We start from the raw sequence: 19,305 nt of genomic DNA on the forward strand, positions 1-19,305 counted from the left end.
GCCTCCCCAGGTGTGCATTACTGGTTGGAAGGCATGGAGTAACGATTGCAGTGCATTATTGGTTGGAAGGCTTGCAGTAAAGATTGCGGTGCATTACTGGTTGGAAGGCTTGCAGTAACGATTGCAGGGCATTACAGGTTGGAAGGCATGCAGTAAAGATTGTAGGGCAGTGAGTTGCTGCCTGCAGAGGCCATGATGCCGTAGTCCCAAGCCTGCCCACCAGTGATGTATCCACCCTGGCTTTGGGGTGCCTCATTGTCTCCCTTCTTCTGTTTGTCTGTGTATTCTTTCGCTATCCCTATCGCCGCTGGATCTCCCCTCCTCGTAAACCAAACACTCGTGAACAACACAGCTATGTCGAGGTCAGACCCCAACACTTATGACCAAGCAATCTCTCTGCTTGGTATATATCCACAAGAAATACGAGCCAGGACACATGTAGATATATACACACCAATGTTCATCACAGCACTGTTCACAAACAGCAAAAAGTTGGGGACAGCCGAAATACCCAACAATGGAAGAACAGTTAAACAAGCTTTGGTACATACTTACAATGGAAAAAATATGCAACCTTGAAGAATAACAATGAAGCTGCAAACTACCTCATAACATGGATGAACCTTGAGGACATTATGCTGAGTGAAATTAGGCAATCACAAAAGGACAAATATTCCACGATACCATTATTGTAAAAGCTTAAGAAAAGATTTCCATTCAAAAAGAAAAATTATTTGATGGTTACCAGGGGTGGGAGGGAGGGGAAAGTAATTCACAGGATTAAGGGTGGACACATGATAGCTTGGGTAATGGGGAAGGCAATATACAAAGAGGGGAGGGCAATATACAAGAAGGGGGAGGGTAGTAGATGAACAATTAGAAGATAGGGGAAGGCTTAGGGAGGTATGCCTGGGCTAAACGGATAGAGGTAAATAGTGATGTATACACAACCTCGGAACAACAGTACTCTGTGATACAGCGATTGAGACATAGTTTGAATGGGTAAAGGAGGGGGAAATGTTTGGGGGCTTGACTGTTTTGTGACTGTTGGTTTCCCCTATGTACTATTGTAAGATATACATTTAAGAGTGACAGAAATGAATACTGGGAATTAGGATTACAGAAAGCTTATAAATCTGTCTTCAGCCTACAATTGATTGGATTCGCAAAAAGGGGACTTAGAATTTGCCCAGAGAAATGTTTCTTGTTACAACTTTGTGGAGTATGGGTACTTAGGTGGAATCCAGAGCCCCACCCAGAACCTTCTAAGGTGGGACCTTCCCACTTGAAAAGACATGCAGTCCAACCTGAAACCTGAAACCTCTAGAAGAAAGTGCTTTTTGAAAGAAAAACCAGTAGAAAAGAAAAAAAAAAAAAAAGACTGTTTGGATGTTAGAATATCAAACTGTTTGCCTAGGAGCCATCAAGGCAAAACAAGTGAGCCCATCAGGGACCCCTTCTGAAGACTGAAACTCAAAGGGAACACATGAACACTTTGGTGATCACCCTGGTCAGTTTGTAAATGGAAGTGGGGGAAATGCAGCAATGAAGACGTGGCTGAGTTTAGCCATGTTCCATTGACACCCATTGACCTTGAGATGAGAGAAAGATGAGGAAGGGCTGTCTGGTGTAAAGTTGAGGGAGATGTGTGAACTCTAGAATCCATAGCCACTGGGGGCTAGAGCTGAGAGTGAAGCAGACAGCTGATCTGAAGTGTAGGGTGTCATGCATGAACTCCCAAACTTGCAGATAGTACTCATTTGACCTAGTTTGGATGGTTATCTGATCCAAACTAGACCAGAAGTTTGATATTATGAGCAAGAGTAAATTACTCCAATTTGATGAACTGATCTTTTGCTATGGATGCAATTGCTCAAAATTCCAACTGAAATGGAAGGTTCTTCATATCAAGGATCAAGTTGTTTCCTCAGTGCACTGGGTTGATAGGGATGGGCAATTTAGACATTGGTTATCAAAAATGGGGGGCTGTAAAGGTCCTGGTGCAGCACTGCAAAATAATGCACTGGACCGCAAAGTTAGTTTGAACCACAAAACTAGCAGTTCAAATTCACCAGGAGTCCTCAAAAACCCTATACAAAGTCCCTATGAGTTGGAACCAATTTCACGACACTTAAAGGAGCTCTGGTAGCGTAGTGGTTACGAATCGAGCTGCGAACCTTAAGGTCAGTGGTTCGAAACTACCAGCCGCTCCGCGGGAGAAAGATGAGGCTTTCTACTCCCGTAAAGATTTACACCCTCGGAAACCCTGTACAGGGTCGCTATGGGTCGGAACCGACTCGATGGCACTTAACAACAACAACAATAACATAAAGGCACAAAGTGTTTGGCTTGTAAGATTTCGTGAGTGTGCTTCATTTCAGAATGAAGAGGGTAAGATAGAACACCCCCTGATTAGTTTTCCTCTTTTCCAGATAGCTCTGGTGAAAGGGGATGCAGGTGATGGTGATACAATTTCATGATTCTGTTGTTATTGTTGTCAGGATTGTGACTGCAAGAAGTGTGTAGTAGATGTGTAGCTAAAAGGGGAGAGGAGTTCATCTTTCAGAAACAGAGGACCCCAGGACCATCAAGAAGAAAAAGCAGGAGTGGAGCGTGAGATGCTGCCCAGAAAAGCAATGACAGGAGAAGACAGTGGCAGAGGCAGTGGTTAATAGAGCAGCTGACTCAAGGCCCATGGACTGAGGAAGGCTGTGTGACTGCAGACAGGAGGCTGGCTTGCAAAAAGTGCCCCATGGACATTTAAATGAAGATATATTTTTTGTGTTGTATGTGTACATCAAGTATTTTTGTTTTATTCATTTGCGAAAAATAAGGTGTAAAAGGGAAGCCACAGGGAGTTAGCAGGATAACTGTTGTTACAGGGAGGGGAGAGTAATCACTGAGATGAAACAAAGTGTATGATTGGTTGAAAGCTGATGATCTCCAATTCACAATAAAATGTTGGGAAAAAAAGATAAGGCAATGAGTTGCCGGACCTGGGAGCTGAGGGCCATGGTGTCCGGGGACACTGATCAATTGATATAACATAGTCCACAAAGACAATGTTCTACATCTTCTTTTGGTGAGTAGCAACTGGGATCTTAAAAGCCTACAAGCAGCTATATCTAAAGTGCAGCTATTGGTGGAAGAAAGAAAAGCAATGAGAATTGAAGATTTCTCTGAATCAATTAGTCCAGGAGACTAAGGCAGCATTTGAACATCAGTTTCCAGGACTCTGATACCAGAGGAACTAGACGGTGCCTGGCTACCTCTACCAAAGGCTCTGAAGGAGATCACATTAGAAGGTCCCAGGTAGAGTGGAGAAAAAGAAAAAACAAAAAAAGACCAGGCTTACTACGCAGAGCCTGAGGCTATGACCCTCAACCACTCTTCAGGTCTGGGAAGGAATCCACTCTCCTGACCCAATTTTCAACCAAGCCACAGATAGGGATATGGGATGTGCTACCAAACTGGTGAAATGTGCTCACCATGGAAAGGTCAATTATTCAGGGTCAAAAGGGCAGCTTTTACCGAAAGATGAGAAGGAATGGGAAGGTGGGTGGACCAGAAATAGGAACCCCAGAGAGGAAGTGGGATAACTGTTGTTGCAGGGAGGGGATTGTAATCATTGAGAAGAAACAAAGTGTATGATTTGCTGAATGGAGAACTGATGATTCTCTCTATAAACCTTCACTCAATTTACAACAAACAGTTAAGCAAATACTAAGTTGAAAAAAGCAGGCTACAGAAGCAACATACATATGATACCATTTATATAAAATTCAAAAACATATAAAACATAACAATGTTTCATTGATGAATACATACATAAATTGCAAATATATAAAAATAATCAAAAGAATGACAAGCAAAATTCAGAATAATTTCTTGAGGTGCCAACATAATGGAGACTTCTAAAACACAGGTAATACCCAATTTTTTAAACTAGCTGAAGAGTACATGGGTATTAATTATTTTTTATATCTTATATATACATGTTTATTTCTTGTAGGTGTGAAATCTTTCATTAAAACAAGATGAGCGGAAAATGTGACCTAAAATGAAGACCATCATTTATGTTTAACAATGAAATTAGTATTAAAAAGTATACAAAGAGACAGAGTGAAAAGCGGGCAGGCGGAAAGCACCAGCGCCAGGTGCAAAGGGAAGAACCGAGGACCAGGCAGCCGCTAAGAGGCCGGGTAGCCAGAGGCAGAGCCTGCAGTAAGGGCGCTGCTGCCGCCACTGTCGTACCTGCAAGACAGCCATCAGGGATTCTCACAAGGTTCGGAACACCACCAAAAGCGTAGACATTCAACCAGAACCCTTCCCGAACAAGAAATTAACGCGCTGTAGGAAGAAGAGGAATTTTTTTAAACGCAGACAAAATTATACCGTTTTAGTGACAGGAGCACGGTACCGGTGATGTACCTCCTGAGGCATAAGGAGAAAGGGAACATCCACCTTCTCATGAGCAGGGACAAGCCAACCACTGTATCACACCACTGATGACGTTAAAGCCCAATGCAGGCAGTGACCAAGCCTGGGTGTGGAACCCCACACTGACTGCCAATGAGTACCCCAAGTCCCCAGCTGCTTGCCATCCCACTTCCTAAACGCTGAAAACGCACAGAAATTCAAAGCAAAGTTTGCAAAGTGCAGGAAAGAGACTGAAGAGTGAGAAAAGCAAGGCTTGGGTGAAACGGACAATGCTGAAAAGGTGAAGGAGAGGTCCAAGGAGGCTCCTGAGACCAAGGTGTCTCATGGAAAGAGGCCAAGAGAAGGCTGCAGAGAAGCTATCAGTGGGACTTAAGAAGCTGTTCGAACTCGATGGGGTTTTCTCTCTCTCTCTCTCTCTCTCTCTAAGTTTTGTAAATAAGTACGTTTCACTTATTTATAGTAATTAAAACTAGAGAATAAAAACTGCATTTTATAATGAAAAGAAAAATGGATACAAAGAAAATGTTAAATTCTTTACTGACTTTCAGTGCCTTATACAACCAATATTAATCTAAAAGGGCCATACTCCTACTAGGACAAAAAGTAAGAGTCTTTAACTGCTTTGACACAGAATCTGAACAGTTAGTCACTCATTTCTGAATCTTCATCTTTCATCTGTACTTAGATTTCTCTTTATCTTTGGACTTCTTTGGACTCCTGCTGCGGTCTGGTTTCTCACTCCTTTCTCTTTCAGAGGGCTTTGAGTGGTGTTTGGATTTGTGACTGTTACTATAGTGACCATCCCTTTCTCGAGATCGGCTACGACTTCGGGTTTGTGGCCGTTCTCTCTTTTCACTCTTTTGTTTCTCCCAACAACTTTCTTCTTCTTCATAGTGTCCAAACCCCATTTCCCTGTAGATATCCTGTCAAAAAAACAGAGGGAAAGTCATACACGAACCAGGAAAATATAAAAATTCTGTTGTCATGGTCAATTAACAAAACTCCAAAGACAAGTGTACTATTAAGAGGTTGGGAACGTTAAGTCATAATAGGAAAAAGGCCTTTAGAGACAAGAAGTCAATGATTGCAGTTCAAACTGACTTTGAAGTCTTAGGGTTTGCCCTACAGTGCTACACCAACTACAATACGGAAGAACATAAATGTGCTGTTGCTAAGTGCTGTTGAAGTCAGTTCTGACCCACAGCGACCCTGTATAGAATTTCTGAACAGCGGCTGGTGAGTTTGAACAACTAACCTTGAGGTTCAAACCGACCTTGCAGTCCAGTGCATTAACCCACAGCACCACACCAGGACTCCCTAAAATTCTCAAGAACTATTAAGTACTATGGACTCCTGGTGTGGCGCTGGACTGCGAACCACAGGGGCGGCAGTTCAAGCCCACCAGCTGCTCCTTGGAAGCCCTATACAGGGTCGCTATGAATCAGAACCAACTCAACAGCACTTAATAACAACATAAGTACTATATACATAGATTAAATTACGAACAACTTCTTGAACATAACCACACTTGTTTTTGACAGGAATAAATTGAGTGTCCACAAATACAGAAACCATGCTGGCATCACAATGGGAAGGCAAATGATCGATTAAGTAACTTAAAAACAATCTTTTATAGTTTATGATAAAGTTCATTACCCCTGTAAGACTACTATACAGTTTCGTGTTAGGCATATACATACCCACACTCATGTTCACTTCCCTTCTAACTGACATCATGAGGATGTAAATTTCTGAGGACTAGCTATTTCTCCGTAGCTCAGTATGGAAATTATAGGTACCTGATTCGGGTTTTTGATGGGCATGTAGTCCTCATCTTCTTTTTCTTCAGAGCAGTGACGGGTTTTCTTTTTGTGTTTTTTACTTGTGTGAGAGTGACTCGATTTTGAGTCTTCTGCCTGATCATCCAATACAAGCTCATACTTTGCACTGCAGCAGTTAGTCAAGGGCAAATATGAGAAAGCCACTGGTAAGACAGTGGTAAGAATCTGGTCAACAAAGGAGGCCATGAGGCTAAAGGTAACTTTCAAGCTAAAAAATATAAGTTTGATACTTTCATATTTTAAGTTAGGAGTCTTGGTGTGGCACTGTGGGCTACTGCGTCAGACTGCAAAGTCATTTGAACTGCAAGGTTGGTGGTTCAAGTTCACCAGCTGCTCCTTGAAAACCTTATACAGGGTCGCTATGGGTCAGAACCAACTTGGCGGCACTTAACAACAACTTTTCAAGCTAAAAATTTTAAGTTTGATATTTTCACATTTTAAGTTCCATATTTTCAAATGTAAGTTTCATATTTTCTTGGATTACAAACAAGAGAAATGGAAAGATCCCTGATCTATAAACAGTTACCAATTGGCAAATGGGCAAAAAATATTGGGAGGGAGGGAGGCCCAACAACACCAAATTCATAAATGAAAATACAAGTACCAAAAAGAAAGAAAATATATTTCTCAGTAATGAAAAAAATGCAAACTTAGAAAATGAGGTAGTATCTTATCTAGAAAAAAAATATATCTATAAGCTTCAATGCCAGAAATGTAAGACAAGAAAAGATTCAACCATAGGATTTTTTCAAGTGGCAATTAGTTGTCATTTACAAGAAAATTAAGCAAAACATATCAACAGTTTTCAATAAGGTTTTATAAAATTCTCTACTAAGAATATTTTTTAAATTAAAATGAACAAAGGTACACATAATAACCCACTGCCATGAGCCAATTCTGACTCATAGCAACTCTCTGAGACAGTAGGACTGCTCCTTCGGGTTTCCGAGACTGTAAATCTTTACAGGAGCAGACAGTCTCATCTTTTCTCTCACGAAGTGGCTGGTGGGTTTGAACTGCCAACCTTGTAGTTAGCAGCCCAATACTTAACCCAGTGTGCTACCAGGATTCCTACACATAATAGGATTATTTTAAATACAGAAACTAGAAATAACAAAATGCCTCATCATAAAGACAAACTTAAATCCATTATAGGACTTCAACTGTAATATTATAAAGGAAGTTTTAACAATATAGACAATGAAAAACTAGAAAAGGATGAAACATTATAAGTGACAAGAGTTTGAAGCAAAATTACAAACATCATACAAGGATTATAACTTCACAAAACTTTATAAAAGATACAGGCTCCAAGGGAATACGATAAACGTATCATCTGTCTAGGTGGTAGAACTAATTTTTTTTCACTATCACATAAATGTGTAATTGTTTTAATTCTGAAATACGCATTTTCTCTAATATACTATAATACCTTATTAAATGAAAAACAAACCACAGTGATTCTAACCCTGCTGAATGAAAATCATCTCAACTACTAACAGGGACTTTGTGGAAGGCTGACCAGCCTGTAACAGTGGTTTTCAAAGGAAAGCACATGAGGAGGTTCACACACAGAGCTAGTCCAGTTGCTTGTGGGAATGCAGCAAGCACAGACTCACTTCCCTCACACTGTTTTCACAGTGCCACAGCTTGAAACTTGCCTTCTTGTAAAATCAAATAGAAAAACATTGTCCTCTCAAGCTTATAACCAGACGGTGAAAAACCCGTGTCACCCTACTGTTTTGATGTTGGTTTGTGCCCTGGAGGAGGTCCCGACTCAGCGACTCTATGTACAACAGAAAGGAACTCCCTCCACTGTCTCCCATGTCTCTTGTCCTCTATACTGTCACTATTCCCACAGCATTTCCCCTTTATTCAGACACAAAGCCCACAACCTTGCCTGTCCTGTCTTTTTCTTGTGTGCTCTGTACCTGCTACTCCTTGTCCTGCATACTCTTAAACTCCCTCTTGAAACCTTGTAAGCCAGTCACTTCATGCCTTTATCGCCCTCTCATTTTAGGTAGCCAATGTCTAAGTTGCCCATCCCTATCTATGCTGTGTATAGAGGGGACAACAATGATACCTGATGTGAAGACTCCTTCCCTCTCTGTTGGTATTTAGAGTAACTACCACCATGAGTATAGGTCAGGTTCATCAAAATGTAACAATTTACCTTAAGAGTTGTTGATGTTATGTGCCGTGGAGTCGATTCCGACTCACAGAGACTCCATACAGGGTTTCCGAGGCTATAAATCTTTACGGGAGCAGAAAGCCTCATCTTTCTCCCAAGGAACAGCTGGTAGTTTCAAACTGCTAACCTTGCAGTTTACAGCCCGATTCGTAACCACTATGCTACCAGAGCTCCTTAGTTTAAGAGTATGTGTAGGGTAAGGGGGGATGGGGACAGTCCCCACTGAATAGTTTTCATCTTGTCTAGATGGGCTTGGTGAAGAGATGGGGATAAGATCCATATGATTCAATAGTGAATAATTGTTATTATGACTAATTGAGACAATTGTAAAGGTGCAGAAGTTTTGTAATAAAAACAGGGGAGTGGTTAATCTTACAGTCCAGATACAGAGGACCCTAGGACCATCAAAGAAGAAGAGCACAAGCAGAATGCAGGACCTTATCCAGAGAAGCAATGACACCAGAGATGGAGGCAGGGATGGGGTAATGGAGAGGGGGAACAGCTGAGGACTATAGATTCATGAGAAGAGAGGGACTAAGAGCCGGTGGCCAGGAGGCAGACTTGCAGAAAGTGCCCTTTGGAGGTGTAAATTCTTATATATGCCTAAGTGTATTTTGTTTTTCTAAAAAAACTAAAGTGAATAGAGAGAAACACTGTTAACTGATAGTCCATGGAGACTATCATGGAGAGGATTATAATCATTGTAATGAAACACGGTATATCTCATTTGTGGAATGTAAAACTGATGATCTGCCCTATAAACTTTCACTCAATCCACAATAAAAACCTTAAAAAAATTAAAAGACTATATTGCTAGATTTGCCATAGAGCCTGTTCTGACTCATAGCGACTGTAAATAGGGTTTCCAAGGAGCAGTTGGTGGGTTTGAACTGCCGACCTTGTGGTTTGAAGTCTAGTGCTGGTCCTACAGCACCGCACCAGAAGGCCAGACTGCTAGGTAAGACTCATGGATTTCCTCTTTCTCCTCCAACATTCTGTTTGAGGCAAGAACATGTCTGTTTTCTATAAAAGGCTAAAGCTGTGCTCCTCAACTCAGTCAATGGCACTTAAAAACAACATTCACATGTGGCTGTGAAACTCCAGACTAAATGAATTTCAAACCCAGTCCCTCCATCCACCTTCACAAACTCAATAGTCACATGTGCTTAGTAGACATAATGGGCAGTGGAGATACAATTCCATCACTGCAGAAAGTTCTATGGGAAGCTTTGGACAACACAGTTATTTTCAAAAATGCCTAGTTTCCTTTGTTAACTCTTAGTAACCTAACATCTTGAATTTAAAACATTTCAACATGATTTAGTCTTTTTCAGCCTGAACTACTTATAATGGGGAAAAAGCTTACTGTTTTCTATGTGATAAAACTGTACTTCCTTGCCTTTGTCCTATGGTTGCCCCTCTTCCAGCTGCAGCTACTAGTGGTTAGCCTAAACTTAGTGTCAAAGATTTAGTAACTCAACCTCAAATGTATTCCACCTACACCCCTTAGAATTCTAAGATTTCAATCCTATCTCTTCAAGTGTTCTTTTCAGACCACATCTTAACTTGTCTGCAAATGAAAGCCTCTCCCTTAGGAACACACCAGCACACTCCAGACTTTATCCAGTTCCAGCACCTGACACTGCGCACAGTGTAGACAATCAACACATTTTTTTTAAATGAGAATGTAACATGTCAACCTGACACTCATCTCTTTTCTTGATGAATCCTTGCAAAAGAAATGTCTACATAGTATGGGAAAAGAGAATCCCTGAAACACCAACAGAGACTAGAAAACAAAGAAACCATTGATCAGAAAGAGGCACAAAAGAAATAACCTTTGCAATGTGCAGAGTGATAGATTTATAATGAGAGTATTGGTGAAGAAACTTAAAATGCCGTAACATGAACAGCATGTTTTATTGCTTCTTACTTGTCCTAGCCTAAAACTTGGAAGGACTTGAAATGCATGGTCAAGTCAATGCAGTTCATTTTAAGCCTCAGAAATTCAATTCTTGCACACAATCGGAGGCCAGTAAATAATTGTACAAAGACTACTGACAACGTACTATGCATCAAGCAGCAGCCTACTTTTGTAAAAACTACAGGATTTTGTTCTCTATCTACTCAGTGATAAGGAAATTTACTGGCTTTGAGGACTTTAAAACACTATTAATTATTTATGGTAGTGGTAGTGTGCCGTGGAGACGGTTCCATCTCATAGCGACCCTGTACAGGGTTTCCAAGGCTGCAAATCTTTATGGGCGCAGAAAGCCTCATCTTCCTCCTGTAGAGTGACTAACAGATTTGAACTACTGACCTTGATGTTAGCAGCCTGTACACTACCAGGGGTCCATATTAACTATAAATAGAAAACACTAATCTTACCTGAAAATATTTATTTTTGAGAGCAAGGTAAGTATTCACCTATTTTAACCTAACAGTAGGAAGATAAAGGAATCACACTAACTTTTTCTTTCAGTTCTTTCTCCATACAAAGGAGAATATAATGAAAAACCAAAGCATACCTAAAATGGTGAGAAGTGCTAACAATACGGGAGGTCCCGGGGTGGGTTACTGACATGCCATTGACTGACTGACTGACAACTCCTATCTGCCCTTTGTTATGCAAATTTGCCCTCACTTTGAAACCACAGAACCAAGCTCTACTCGGAACCAATCTCTACTCACAGTTCCTCATCACAATCACAATCACCTTCACTTGTGGCGGGTGCAGTTCTTAAATCAGTGAAAAAGCTTCCAGCCTTTTCCTGCACTAACCCACTGCCACCGAGTTTATTCCAATTCACAGCAGCAACCCTACAGGACAGAACAAAATTGTTCCTCCCAGCGCCCAAAACTGGAGCTCTTTCCAGAAACAGCTAGCCTCCTCTTTCTCCCACAGAACGGCTGGTGGGCGGGAACTGCACTAGGTAAGAACTGTATACACCTGGTCCAAATGACTGGCACATTCTTAAAGACACAATTAGGAACAGGTCTCCTACGAAACTCAGGTACTGCCTGTAAACCTAATTCTTTCTCTACAAACAATCAAGTCAGGAATTTTATCTTCTGTAGCTTTTGTGACTTTTTTAAATGTACCACACATCAGCACTCTACACAAAATGGATGGTTACTACGTGTGACTAACTGGTTTTTGTTAAGGATACTCCTGTTTGGGCTTTACTTTATCTTTCAGAACCAAACTAGGTGGTTTATTCTGTTCCTTTTCATACTCCTTGAAATCGCTCTTGGTGTACTTCCCACCTGTTATTAAGAAAAGAAAAAAAGAACATGGTAAGAAAAGTCACCAAATTAATCAGGAAGAGTTATTATTTTATAAGAAGTATAATATAAGAGCTATTTTAGAAATGTGGTTGTTGCTAAGTGCTGTTGAGTCAGTTCTGATATATATAACTAGGGCTTTGAGGAGCAGCTGGTGGGTTTGAACTGCCTACTTTGTGGTTCCCAGTCCAGTGCTGATCCTACAGCAGGCGTCCAATGGCATGTATATAAATCATTCACATGTCAGGGGATAGAAGGCTGAGAAGAGAACAAAAAGAATCCTATCAATTCATTCTCCATTATTAATGGAGCGTGAATTAGAAATCAGATTCCATTTTTCTAGACGGCCATATGTTGTTACTGCTTTTCTTAAGTGCCGTCGAGTTGCTTCCAACCCATAGTGACCCTATATGGGATTTCCAAAGAGCAGCTGTTGAGTTTGAACTGCCAACCTTGCTATTCAAATACACCTTGTGGTCGAGTGTTTATCCCACAGCACCATACCAGTACTCCAGATGATCATATACTGCCACCTAATGCTATACACAAGTATTACAACACCACACTTTCACATTCTAAATTACACAATGAACACATTCACTAAAAAATCATGAATATGGTATTTTAAGTAGAGCCATAAAGCTAATGAGACCATTAAAAATTACAGAAAACTGGGGGACTAGAACCTGAGTTAAGAGAAGTGAAAGATGTATACTTCTGAGAGAAATGAGGCTTTAAAGGCCTGTCAAAAGAGATACTCTGCCCTGAAATCTCAACAGAGCACCAAGCAGATAGGGGAGAACAAGACATGCCCAGAAATCCACTGACCAGATGTGACAGGAGACAGCTGGCCACAGCAAGGCCAGGAAGATAGGAGCCTTCAATGACACTTCTCTACCCTCAAGTCTAGTCTCCAAGCAGAGGAGAGGGTTCTTCCTTACCCACTTCCCTGACTGGCTGGCCCACCCTCCCTACCCCTCCCCGCATCGAGCACTAGGAAGGAAATGCCTACAAAAGGGCCCACGATTAAATGTTCAAGTAAACTGGAGGTATACAAAGAGATCTTTTGATTGTGAATTCTCTATGCACAGTTATTATAAGGACGAGGAAAATAGAAACAGAAAACGGGAGAAGGGGCAAGCACCACAGATGAGATGAACGTCCTTGGCAATTCCAGAGGCTCTGGAAACAAAGTCGTCTACAGAAAATACGTCAGGTAAATGTGAAACAGACCACTGTAAGCATTAGAAAACTGAAAACAGTAACAAATATGCAGCGTTTCACCATGGAGAAAATGTTCCCCGTGTGCTTGTCACTAGACGTCGCACTGTAAATGAGACACTTAAGTAACAGATCAAAGTGAGATGAGAGGTCCTACTTTCAAATCCTCACTCTAGCTCATGTCTCTGAAAGTCATTCATTTATAAACTGAAAATAGCAACATCAAGTCAGGCTGCTAACCTCAAGGTCTGCAGTTCGAAACTACCAGCTGTTCCACAGGAGAAAGATGAGGCTTTCTGTTCCCACAGAGATTTACAGCCTCGGAAACCCTGTGCGGGGTTGCTATGAGTGTGAACCGACTCCACGGCACATCACCTTAACTAATTACAGTTAGTACTGTGAGTGACACATAGTATATATTCACTGTTTTAAAGTGTGAGTTCATAACATATGAAACCACCACAAAACAAACTAGTATGAACTATATATAAGTCATGTGCTTACAATGGCATATGTGAAACTGAAGTATCTATCTCCTTGGCATTTTACATCAGACAAAAACATGAAGAAATTCAATTAAAAGTCATCTTCTAAATAAAAGACATTGAACCTACTTAGGCAATATCATTTCTGTAGAGGGTCGGTGGGTTACAAAGATAGGACTGAGAGGGAGAAGACACACAAGCATTCAACACAGAACAGAAACAAAGGGAGGTGAACCAACATACCTTTTCCTTTCCATTTAACCTTCGCAACAGACTGGCTGAAGTCCACATGTATTCTTCTGTCATCTATAAGTACATTGTCCATTTTGAAAAAGGCTTTTTCACAATCTTCTTCCTGATTTTAAAAAAAAAATCAAACATACAAATTCACTGCCATCAAGTCAATTCCGACTCCTAGTAACCTACAGGACAGAGTAGAACTGTCCCACAGGGTTCTCACAGTTGTCATCTTCACAAAAGCAAACCTTTCAATGACCAGCCAATTGCCACTAGGGGCTCCTTCCTAAAAAAAAAAAACCCACTGCCAGCCAATCAATTCAACTCAGACCAGCCCTACCTAGGGTGTCCAAGACTGTAAGTCTTTACTGGTGCAGACAGCCTCATCTTTCTCCTACAGTGAAGCTGGTGGTCTTGAACTACCAACTCTGCAGTTAGCAGTCACACTACTAACCCACAGCGGCACCACGGCTGCTTTCTGAAAGTCATTACAAAACCTCAAGCATAAACCTTCATGGAAAAGCTCTCTGTAGTTAGATCAAACACAGAGAACACAAGTCTGGCATTACTAAAACTAGTTCTGAATGCACAGTGTGTGCTATTACTTCTGATCTGCATGTGTTATCTCAATTGATCCTAACAGTAACTCTCAGAGGTGCGATCTATTAAAAGTCATCTCCATTTTCCTGATGAGAAAAAAAGCTTAAAAGGTACAGGTGCCAAAGATCACACATGGCAAGGGTCAGAGTCCTGACTGAAACAGATAACCTGAGGAGGTGGACATATGTACAGGTTACTTTAGACAAGTCTCCAATCCCTTTTATGGAATTCCAAAATCCAGAAACATCCTCAAAACTGAAACTTATTTTCATAACTTTTGCTCATCTCACTTCACATGAATATTCGGAGTCCATAGAAATATGGCTTATTGGGGGCACAGTGGTTAACTGCTGTGGCTGCTATCCTAAAGGTCGACAGTTCAAACCCACCAGTTGCTCCACAAGAGAAAGATTCCATACAGATTTACAGCCTTTGGGGGAATCACATGGGGTTCTTACTCTGTCCTAAAGGGTTGGAATGAGTCGTAATGAACTCAATGGCAATGGATTTTGTACTATAGGAATATTTTTGCAATTAATTATGGAATGCTGACCTAGGGTCCACTAGGGGTATTCTAGAGCACATTCTGATGTTTGTGTGTGTTATTAAACTGCCTTATTAAATTCTGAATTCAGAAACACAGCTATTCTCAAGGGTTTGGGTATCAGACTGTGGACCTGTGATATCAAGGTCTGTGCTATACAAGTATCTCTGTGTCAGCCCTTTAAAGATAAGAAGTGCCACATTTCAACCTGGCACTAATCAACTTTCTTCTGTATTCCTGGAAACTTCTTTTCAAGTCTACTTAAACCTTACTAAAGCCAACTCATAGAGCAGATAAAAGAAATAGTTATAATAACATTTATTTACCTTGTGTCTACCTGTGCTTTATTGAATACCCAAAGGCTTTTGACTGAGTGCATCAACACAAGCTATGGACTACACTGTGAAGTATGAGTATTCCAGAATACTTAATTGTGCTCATGAGGAACCTATACATAGCCCAAGAGGCCGTTGTTTGAACAGAACAAGGGAACACCGAATGGTTTAAAATTAGGAAAGGTATGCACCAGGGTTGTGTTCTTTCACCATACGTATTCAGTCTGTTTGCTGAGCAAATAATCTGAGAAACTGGATTCTATAAAGAAGAACATGGCATCAGGTTAGGAGGAAGGTTCATTAACAACCTGCCATGTGCAGATGAGATATGCTGAAAGCAAAGAAGACTTAAAATACTTACTGATGAAGATCAAAGATCACAGCCTTCAGTATGGATTGCACCTCAATGTAAAGAAAACAAAAATCCTCACAACTGGACCAATCAACAACATTCTTATCAACGGAGAGAAGATGGAAGTTGTCAAAGATTTCCTTTTGCTCAGATCCACCATCAACACTCACGGAAGCAGCAGTCAAGAAATCAAATGACATATTGCATTAGTCAAATCTGCTGCACAAGACCTCTTTAAAGCATTCAAGAACAAAGATGTCAGCTTTAAGACTAAGGTGTGTGTGACTCAAGGCATGGTATTTTCAATAGCCTAATATGCATGTGAAAGTTGGACAGTTAATAAGGAAGACTGTAGAAGAATTGATGCATCTGAGTTATGGCATTGGAGGAGAATATTAAAAATACCACAGACTGCCAGGAAACAAACAAATCTGTGTTGGAAGAAGCACAGCCAGAACGCTCCTTAGAAGCCAGTATGGAGAGACTTTGTCTCTTATACTTCAGACATATTATCAGAAGGTAGCCTAGAGAAAGACTTCGTGCTTAATTAAGTGGAGGGTCAGTGAAAAAGAGATGGATTGGCACAGTGAGAACCAAGGGACTCAAGCACAGCAACGACTGAGGTTGGGGCAGGATCCAGGAGTGTTTCATTCAGTTGTGCATAAGGTCACTATGAATTGGTACCGATTTGACGGCACTTAACAACAACAAAAATCTTGTGTTAGGAATTAAATGGATTATAAATCCATGACGATATAAAACCTAACCCACGTCCTTCAGTCAATTGTGACTCACAGAGAACCTACAGGGCAGAGCAGAAGTGCTCCACAGGCAGGTATTTAAGGGAGCAGACAGCCTTGTCTTTCTCTCACAGAGTAGTAGTTTCAACCACCCACCTTTCGGTTAACAAGCCATGCATAAACCACAGTAGCACCAGGGTTCCTTCATGACAAGACACAGTGCTAGCCAGCTTTGCTCCTACATCATTTATAAGGACACCTGTGGGAACTGGAACATGACCGGAGTGCCTTCTTTCCCAGGTCTCATCAGTTTTCTATCGTAAAAAAGCAGTCTTACCACTTCTCTATCACTCTATTAGTGGAAAATACTGTCATTTTCCTTCTCTGACAGATTTCCAGCTTACACCAGGTCCAACTTTCACTGGTTCTACAATAGAAAGCCACCTGGCAGATAATATGCCATCAATGTATATTTGATGGATCTTCTTATTTGTACTTTGGCAGACAGAATCCATCCCTGAACCATTTCTCCAAGGAGAAAGTTCTCAGATCATTTTTTAATGAGAATAACATTTGCAAGCTCACCATTTGCTTATACGTGGACAACAGCTAAGATATCTCTTCAAAATTGACAAGCTGATTACAAAATTTATGCACCCCCTCTAAGACTGAAACTCAAATGGGAACACATTGCTAAATAACTCATTGGTCTACTGGTGAGTGGAAGAGGGGGAAAGGCAGCAATGAAGAAATGGGTTGAGTTCAACCACATTCCATAGACTCCCATTGACCTGGAAATGAGAAAGAGAAGAGGAAGGGCTGGTTGGTCCAAAGTTTGGTGAGACCTAAGGACACCTAAGCCCATGCACAACAACACAGTCACAGAGGGCTAGAACTGAGAGTGAAGCATTCAGCTGATATGAAGTGAGAGGAGATGCACAAGAACACCCAAACCTGCAGATAGTGCCCATTTGACCTAGACTCAATGGCTTGATAATCAGAACTCAACTAGAGGAAGATAAAAAAAGAAAACCATTTTTGATAAAGGAAACAAAATTAAATTGCTACAATTTGATGAACCTGACCAATACTCATGGAGGTAGTAGCTCAAAATGCCAACAGAGAGGGAAGGAGTCTTCACATCAAGTATCAATGCTATCCCCACTGTATACAAGGTAGATAGGGACAGGCAACTTAGACACTGGCTACCTAAAATGGTGGGGCAGTAAAGGCATGAAGTGACTGGTTTACAAGGTTTCAAGGGGGAGTTTAGTTTAAGAGTGTGTGGGGGAAGATAAGAGTCCCCACTGAATAGTTTTCATCTTGTCTAGATGGATCTGGTAAAAAGAGATGGGGATAAGATTCTTATGATTCAATAGTAATTGTTATCATGACTAATCGCAACTGTCACAACTGTAAAGGTAAAAGTTTCGTAACAAAACAGGGGAGCAGTTATTCGTGCAATGCTGGAATCTTGCAAGTAGAGGACCCTAGGACCATCAGTGGAGAAGAGCATGAGTGGAATATGGGACGCTATCCAGAGAAGCAGCAACACCAGAGATGGAGGCAGAGATGTGGACATGGAGAGATAGAGCAGCTGAGGACTCTACACTCATGGAAAGAGAAAGGCTGTTTGCTGACAGCCAGGAGGCTGGCTTGTAGAATGTGCCCTTTAGTTGTTCAAATTATTATATATCATGAGTGTTTTTATGTACATATCCCCCCAGCTCAAAGAAACAAACAACAACAGCAACAAAAGAAATGTACAGCACAGAGACTAAAAGCAATAGTCACAGTCATATCCCAGGTATGACATTCACCAGGTACATGATTTTGAACAAGTCACATTACCACTATGTCACAGTTTACTTTTTTTAGAAAAGAAAAACTGTACCTAAATCAGAGTTGTGAGTTCTATCTGCAGGTGGAATACGATAATAATCTGACTTAAGAGTCGGTATATGAGCAGCATATGTGATTATCATTATTACAGAGGTAGAAGGGACCATCTAATCTAGTGTCCACTTTTTATGTATAAGGAAGGTAAGAACTAAAAGGAATTAAATAAACTGCCAAGTATCTAAACCTGTCAGTGATAAGAGTTTAGGTTAACATCTAGATCTTAACACCCAGCCCAGTTCTCTATCACTCTATTAGATCACCACCTAAAGAACACTAGAATCTTTACTAGAATATGAAGAACTTGGTCTAAAACTTGAAAAGTTCTAAAGACACATTCCTGCAGGCTGCTTCTGAACCTAAAGTAAAGAACCATACCTTAACATCAAGAGGTGTTGAATGTGAAGGGAAAAAAGGCATACTGAATATACCTCCTATTTGAATACTATAAAATTATTTTTCTCAGGTGACTAAAGAAACCCTCTGCTGTTGAGCTGATTCTGACTCATGACCACTCTCTGTGTTACAGCCCAGAGCTGTTCCATAGAGTTTCCTTTAGCTGTAACCTTTATGGAAGCAGACCTTTAAGCCTTCTGTCCATGGCACCGCGGGTTGGATTTGAAAGGCCAAACACTGGGTTAGTAGTCTGAATGCAAATCATTTGCACCATCCTGGGAGGACAACCTAATTTTCCAATCTAAGAGGCTGGAAGTTCTATAACTTTCCAAATTTTAACATGATGTATGAACAAAACAAATCCCAAATTTCACACATCTATGTTGTAACATACCTTTTCAAATTCAATGAAGGCATAACAGAGAGATTCTCCTGTCTTCCAGTCCCGGATAACTTCACAACTGGAAGAAAGTTATAGATATAGTTTTCAAAAAGAGCATTCATTCTCAATATTCAAAAGTAGAAGCAAAATAAGTCAGTTATTAAAAGGCAAAATTAAACTCATGAAAGTGTATTCCTTCAAGAATGATTTGTTTTAACAACAGTTTACCAGTCCAGCAATTTCCTAATTTATACTCTAAATGTCCCATCACAGCCTACGGTCCTTAATTTATACTCTAAATGTCCTATCACAGCCTACGGTCCTTAATTTATACTCTAAATGTCCTATCACAGCCTA

General features: G+C 40.7%; 1 protein-coding gene across 1 annotated transcript in view; it reads right to left on the bottom strand.

The window, feature by feature from the left end:
• Positions 1-5,081: 5,081 nt before the first annotated feature.
• The window catches only part of PPIL4 (peptidylprolyl isomerase (cyclophilin)-like 4), a 34,633-nt gene continuing 20,409 nt past the window's right edge, over positions 5,082-19,305 (bottom strand). The window contains exons 9-13 of the mRNA XM_006872060.1: positions 18,961-19,027; positions 13,707-13,818; positions 11,643-11,739; positions 6,240-6,387; positions 5,082-5,363 (exon numbers count right to left, since the gene is read on the bottom strand). Coding sequence (XP_006872122.1) covers positions 5,112-5,363; positions 6,240-6,387; positions 11,643-11,739; positions 13,707-13,818; positions 18,961-19,027 — 676 coding nt within the window. The 3' untranslated portion in view covers positions 5,082-5,111. The remainder of the gene's footprint in view (positions 5,364-6,239; positions 6,388-11,642; positions 11,740-13,706; positions 13,819-18,960; positions 19,028-19,305) is intronic.

Source organism: Chrysochloris asiatica, unplaced genomic scaffold, assembly GCF_000296735.1.
Source record: "Chrysochloris asiatica unplaced genomic scaffold, ChrAsi1.0 scaffold00182, whole genome shotgun sequence".
NCBI classification, from domain to species: domain Eukaryota; kingdom Metazoa; phylum Chordata; class Mammalia; order Afrosoricida; family Chrysochloridae; genus Chrysochloris; species Chrysochloris asiatica.